The 6,924-nt window shown below is 37.4% G+C and overlaps 1 protein-coding gene across 1 annotated transcript in view; it reads right to left on the reverse strand.

The window, feature by feature from the left end:
* LOC149255938 (guard cell S-type anion channel SLAC1-like) overlaps positions 1 to 3,709 on the reverse strand; it is a 55,036-nt gene extending 51,327 nt beyond the window's left edge. The window contains exon 1 of the mRNA XM_089455157.1: positions 3,603 to 3,709. Coding sequence (XP_089311283.1) covers positions 3,603 to 3,709 — 107 coding nt within the window. The remainder of the gene's footprint in view (positions 1 to 3,602) is intronic.
* Between the last annotated feature and the right edge of the window lie 3,215 nt (positions 3,710 to 6,924).

Consider the following 6,924-nt stretch of genomic DNA (forward strand, 5'->3'; position numbering starts at 1 on the left):
TGAAGGTTGCATTTTGGGGAAACAACATAGAGAAAGTTTTCCATCAGGTAAAAGCATAAGGGCAAAGGCACCCTTAGAGATCATCCACTCAGACTTATGTGGACCAATGCAAAATCTATCATTAGCAGGCAGCCAATATTTCCTAACATTTATTGATGACTTTACAAGAAAAACTTGGGTATATTTTCTTAAAAACAAAAGTGAAGTGTTTGAAAAATTCTGAAATTTCAAAGCACTTGTGGAGAACCAAAGCGGGCTGCATATTAAAGTTTTGAGAACTGACAGAGGAGGTGAGTATATCTCCAAGGAATTCCTACGATTTTGTAGAGAAAATGGAATTCACAAACAGTTTACAGCTAGGTACACCCCACAGCGAAATGGAGTTGCTGAAAGGAAGAATAGGACCATCATGGATATGGCGAGGAGCATGCTGAAGGCAAAGCATTTGCCAAATGATTATTGGGCTGAAGCTGTAAATTGTGCAGTGTATATTTTGAACAGGTGTCCTACAAAAGCAGTGTTGAACAAAGTGCCGGAAGAAGCATGGAGTGGGAGAAAGCAAGGTGTCACCCACTTGAAAGTTTTTGGATGTGTGGCCTATGCACACATTCCGGATCAGCTAAGGAGGAAGTTGGACAGCAAAGGGGAGAAATGTATCTTCATTGGATACAGTGAGGAATCCAAAGCCTACAGGTTGTATATCCCATCCACCAAGAAGTTTTTTGTCAGCAGAGATGTTCAGTTCATTGAGGAGGAAGCTTGTGATGGAAGCATAGAGAAAACAGTGAATGTTAAAAACTGTTTGTCTCATGATGAAGATGATGAGGAGGTGGCTGAAATGCATCCCCAAACAGCAGCGCCAACACAAGGATAGCAAGGGACACCATTGAGGATAAATGAAAGTACTTCTCCAAGCACACCAGAAGGTGGAAATTCAAGTGCATCTTCAAGCACTTGCACACCAAGTGAAAGAGGTAAGAAATTTAGAAATCTAAGTGACATTTATGATGAAGGAATGAATTCCTTATTTGCCTTGTATTGTCATGTTGATGATCCTATTCATTTCGAAGATGCAATTAAAGATAAGAAATGGATAGAAGCTATGGATGAGGAGATGAATGCCATAGAGAGAAACAAAACATGGGATTTGGTAGAGCTACCAAAAGGTAAAGAGGTCATAGGAGTTAAATGGGTTTACAAGACCAAGAGCAATGCTGAAGGTAAAATAGAAAGACATAAGGCAAGGCTGGTTGTCAAAGGGTACAAGCAGCAATATGGGAGAGACTATGAGGAGACTTTCGCACCGGTTGCAAGAATGGAAACCGTGAGAGCAGTGCTGTCCATAGCAGCAAAAAACAAATGGAAATTCTACCAAATGGACGTGAAGTCAGCATTCCTAAATGGAGTGTTAAAGGAAGAGGTTTACATTGAACAACCTCTAGGCTATGAGAAGAAAGGTGAAGAGCACAAAGTGTGCAAATTGAAGAAAGCTCTTTATGGGCTGAAGCAAGCGCCAAGAGCATGGTACAGTAGGATAGATTCCTATCTACTGGAGAATGGATTTGACAAGTGTGAAGGAGAACCCACCGTCTACATCAAAGAAAAGGATGGTAAATTGCTAATTGTTGTCTTATATGTTGATGATGTTATTTTCACAAGTAATGATGATCAGCTCATTGAGAATTTTAAATCAGTCATGAAAGAGGAATTTGAAATGACTGACATGGGTTTCTTGAGATACTTCTTAGGCATAGAAGTAGATCAAAATGAAAAAGGAATTTTTATCTCATAAGCTAGATATGTAAATCAAGTGTTGGGCATATTTAACATGCAAGAATGCAAAGCAGCGATCACTCCCACAGTAATGGGATTAAAACTTAGCAGAGAGGACAGCAGCAAGGATTTTGATCCTAGTTTGTACAAGAGTATTGTTGGCAGCCTTATGTATTTAACAGCAACTAGGCCTGATATAATGTTTGCTGTTAGTTTAATTTCCAGATTCATGGAGAGGCCAAAGGAGGCACATTGGCAGGTAGCAAAAAGAATTTTAAGGTATGCCAAAGGTATGCCAAAGGTACCAAAATGTTTGGAATTTTATATAATGTCTCAGAACATTCAGATTTAATTGGATACACTGATAGTGATTGGGCTGGAAGTGTAGATGATCGGAAAAGCACTTCCGGTTATGTTTTTCATATGGGTTCAGGAGCCATTTCATGGGCTTCTAAAAAGCAGTCCATTGTAGCATTGTCTACAGCAGAGGCTGAATATGTGGCAGCTACAGCAGCAGCATGTCAAGCAGTTTGGATGAGAAGAATGTTGAGGAGCTTAGACCAAGAGCAGGCAAAAGCGACGGTGATTTTTTGTGACAATAGCTCAGCGATTGCATTATCCAAAAATTCGGTGTTTCATAAGAGAACGAAACACATCGACACAAGGTTTCATTACATCAGAGAATTGGTGAGCAATGGAGAAATTGTTCTACAACATTGCAGGACTCAGGAACAGGTTGCAGACATTTTGACCAAGCCACTGGACCAGAAAAGCTTTGAATTTTTGAGAAAGTGTTTGGGTATGAATGATAACCCAGCAGTTTAAATTAAAGGGAAGTGTTGAAATATTAATTTCAACCGCACGTTTATTGCAGCGTGGTTTGGTAAAACCACCCAGACTTCCCCGCACCACCATTCGCAAAAAGTTGTTTCCGTAAGGAGGGCTCCGACACAATCAGCACGAGACACGCGTCCAGTGTACAACCATGAAACCACCAACTCCCCGGACGTTAAAAGTCGTTTGAGTTGTGTGAGGTTGGTGTGCGAATTGCGTTCGATCAGGTCAACGCATATGGATTCACTCCAACCTGCCAGAACGTTAATTTTAGTTTTACCGCTGGCTTTTATTTAATGTATTTAATGCACTGTCATAGTCATAGGTAAAAGTTGGTAAACGTTTTTAATTTTATTGTTTTTTAAATTTACGGAAGTATGGGTAAGGTATCGTAAGTGATATGTTTTGGTTTTGAAGTGTTGACTTGGTAACTTGGAAAAACACACGGGGATGAAGGAGAGTTTCAGCTGCAGCAAATAAAAAAACCAAGAGAGCACAGTAGTGCGAACAAAAAAAAGATTGTAAAGCATATGCATTGAAATGATATGTATGGTGCTAGCGCAAATTTTTTTTAATTGAATATGTAATGTGAATGATCAGGCACTTCAATGTAATGAAAATTTCACACAGGGGTGAATGTGAAGGATTTCTTTTACAGTAGTAAATCCATGTAAATTTATTCTACAGCAGTAAATGTAAAAGCTCCTTTTACAGCAGTAAAAGTGTATGAAGATTTTACACAGCAGTGTAAAAATCATTTGTAAAAGAGGCAGAGTATTTATTTTTGGTGAATCCCTCTGAGAGAGAGGAAGAAAATTGTATTAAGCAATTTATAAATTAATACAAGTTTGTTTTGGCTTAGAAACTCTGTCTTGCTCAATTTTTTTTGGGGCTTCCCTGTGCAAAAGATCCTGAGGAGAAAAACAGAGCATTGCTCTGTGTTCAGTTTATTTGTGTGTTTTTGGGATTTTATCAGAAAAATCCCCAACACAGGAATCTCAACACTGACAAAGTGCAGAAATACAGATCCAGTATCCTGGTGCGCCGATACATATATTCCATCACTTCTCTCCTCATGCGTGAAAGACTTCTGGTTTTCCATTGCAGAGTGCAATATTAAGTGGTAGTTGTCGTCCTCTATGTTGTGAGTTATTGCTCTGTCTCTTCAAACATATAATTTATAGGCTTAGGGCATCCTCTCTGCAAGAATTTGGAAGAGTAACTCTTGAGGATGGAATTGTTGTTACTGCTGATGGGACAGAATTACTTCCATCACCTTACATCAATATTTTCTTTTTCTAAAACTTCAAAACTTTTTGGCATGGAAGGAGACTTGTTTCATGATAGGCAACATAAAAAGAGAAGATGATGGGAAGTTAAATCCTTCATCATCTTGAGATCTTGATATGCATGGAGGTCAACTGCAACAGCAGACTCTCGGCATCAACCTACGAATATGCAGGGAATTCCATGTGATAGAATATGTTAGAATATTCACATGGTCTGACATAGGTTAGACTATTCATATCACAAAGAAGCAGAGAAATTGCATATATGAGCTCTTTTATTTTGTCTTAATGGATTATTTTTATCACCCCAAAGCACAAAATTTTGTCTTTTTAGAGTTCACACTGCACCGGATTTTCCATGCAAAGTTTTGGGTTGCACATCAATCTAGATTTGCAGATTTGCTCTTCTATTTGTGTAACCCGTTTGCCTCTCCTCGGACGTCATGTTTGCATAATTTTATCTATTTATATTATAAGTATATTATAATTTTATTTATATTATTAGTATATTATAATTTTATTTTAAATTATTAGTATTAGTTAAAAAAAATTAATATCACTTAATCATATTTAGTATAGGTTAGAAAAATTTTAACGTATGTATTTATAGGTAAGAAGATTTTTAATAGGGAAATTCATCTTCATTTTATCATGAAAATTCTTAAACTGTATATTAAATCTCTTACAATACTATGATTTAGTAATACCACATGCCCAAAAACAAATTAGATGTTCAATAACATATGTTCATATCACATTTTTTAATTAATCAATTTGATTAAAAAGAAAACAAGAGAATAGCTACTTTTAACATAAATTTTAATGTTCCATCTATGACTCCTATTAAGAAATAGTAAATATTTATAAAACATTTTATTATTTTTTAATTAAATTCATTTGGTTGTTCAAAATGAGAAGTTGGATTTTGTGGTGATCATAAACACGTTTTTGTATTATTTTTCAACATATTATAAAGAACTAAGAATGGAAAGTTAACCTTGAGTGAGGATATTTGTTTTAAATAAAAATTAAAATAAATAAATAAATGCATGTTGTTAACACCCAGGTTGTTCCCTATGACTCCCAGGGAATACGGCCGGGGTAACCACTAACCAATCTTTGGATGACAGTTTCTAGCCAAACTGTAGTCAGAGAGGGCTCTCTCTTTATAATTTATCTCTGTTTGTAATGATTTTAGGCTAGCTATAAGTTCAGGTCTGTTTTAAGTTTTTTGCTTGGATGATAATTTCAGTCAAGGTGCTTATGTATTTTCCAAAGAGTTCTAGTCCATTGGGCTATGGAGTCAGTGGTCTGTTAGTTTGGTGTGCTGATTTACCAAAGTAATGAAATTGTAGAGTTGGGTAACCGTCTGAGAAACGATGCTATGAATTTGTGGTTTAGTGTGATATGCTCAAAATATGAAAGGCACTTAAGGATCTTTCATTAAACTGAAATACTGAAATAGTGATAAAGAGATAATGTTACCTAGAAGCAGTGAAGGATTTCTAAATAGCATTTACAATAAAGATTTAAACAAAACATGAGAATTTAAGAATTCATGTCCATTTAATTCTGAAGAAAACATTTACAGCAAAACAAGATTGAGCACAGGGTGTGAAGGAAACATATCCTGCACTATTCTTTTTCTTTATTGCTAGATTTGATGAAAACATGAGCATGTAACAATATAGGAAAACAAAACAGAGATTTAAGAAAACATATCATTCCACCAGACGGCACAAGAATTCTGCAACAGCACTTAGATCATCAGCAAAACACCATACTTCCAGAAAATCACTGAGCTGAGCTTGCTCTTTGTATTAAACTCTTCTGAAAATATACAGTATACATGCCTTAGAGTGAAAATTCTCAACCCTTATGCGTTACCAAGGGGAGTATATATAGAAAGTTTACACAAGAAAATATCTAAAATGAAGAGTACATGCTGCATTAATATCCTGCCAACTGCTGGAGTGTAGTAGTTGAGAAAGTTAATGCTGTAATAACTTCCTGTCTTTTAGCTGTCAAAATTGGTCAGAGCCTGTTGATCCGGTGGCAGTTGGAGTCGGCTGAGGGTACGCTGTCCAAATTTGCGCAACTCTTTATCTTTTGGCTGGCCGTTGGAGTCTATATGCTGAGTCATCACTCAGATGCTTTCAATGCTGACTTTATCATGCTGTCTGTCTTTAAAGTGACTTTGAGCTGGCAGTGACCAAACAGCTGGAATTACCGTGGCAAAATCTGAAGCATAAACTGCCACCAATCCTCCTTAGGCATTTGATGCCTGCGTATTTTTATCAATGTTTCCTCTGCCTCTGTATGTTTGTAAAGATTGGGAGGGGTCTCAAACAGGTGATTCACCTCATTCTCAATGAAGAACATGCCTTCAAGTTTTTCATATAAACTCTGTCCTGTAGGAGGCCCTGCTGGTTCAGATGTACTGCCAGATGCAATAATCTGATTTTCAATAGTGGTTGCCATTCTGTTGGCCATTTGATCTAGGGAGATCAGCTTTCCTGCACCACTTAGCAAGCTGGGCAGGCCTTTTGCTTGCAGCACTCCCATTTTGGCCTTGTATTCCTCCACATCTGCTTGCATTTCAAAAAATTTCCTCTCTACTGTTTGTATATAGTTTCTTAGAGTTAGTGCCTTCTTGGCAGAGAGGACAGCTTCTGTTCTGTTGGGAATGCCTATGGCTGCCAATTCTTCCCTTTCCTGTCTATTCAGGAAGTCTATCATCCTGTTTGCCTGTTCTGTTTTGTTTCCTAGTACTGTCTTGGCCTTCTGAATTTCCGCTTGTGCTTGGCCCATCAAATCCATCTGCTCATGCATTATTTTTATTGACCTCCACTGTTGTTTGATGGATTGGCCAATTTTAGCCCATAGGATTCTCTTTATGTCAGCCATAGCTGTCTCTAGATTCAGCTCCTTTTCTAAGGCCTTTATCTTGTCTCTTTCGGCCTTTATTTCTCTGCCCTGTTCTGCTACAGTCATTTTGGAGTTGGTATACTTGGAGTCCAGTTCTGCC

Source organism: Pinus tabuliformis, chromosome 7 (assembly GCF_031772625.1).
Source record: "Pinus tabuliformis cultivar Carrire ecotype Pingquan chromosome 7, CPIR1, whole genome shotgun sequence".
NCBI lineage: Eukaryota > Viridiplantae > Streptophyta > Pinopsida > Pinales > Pinaceae > Pinus > Pinus tabuliformis.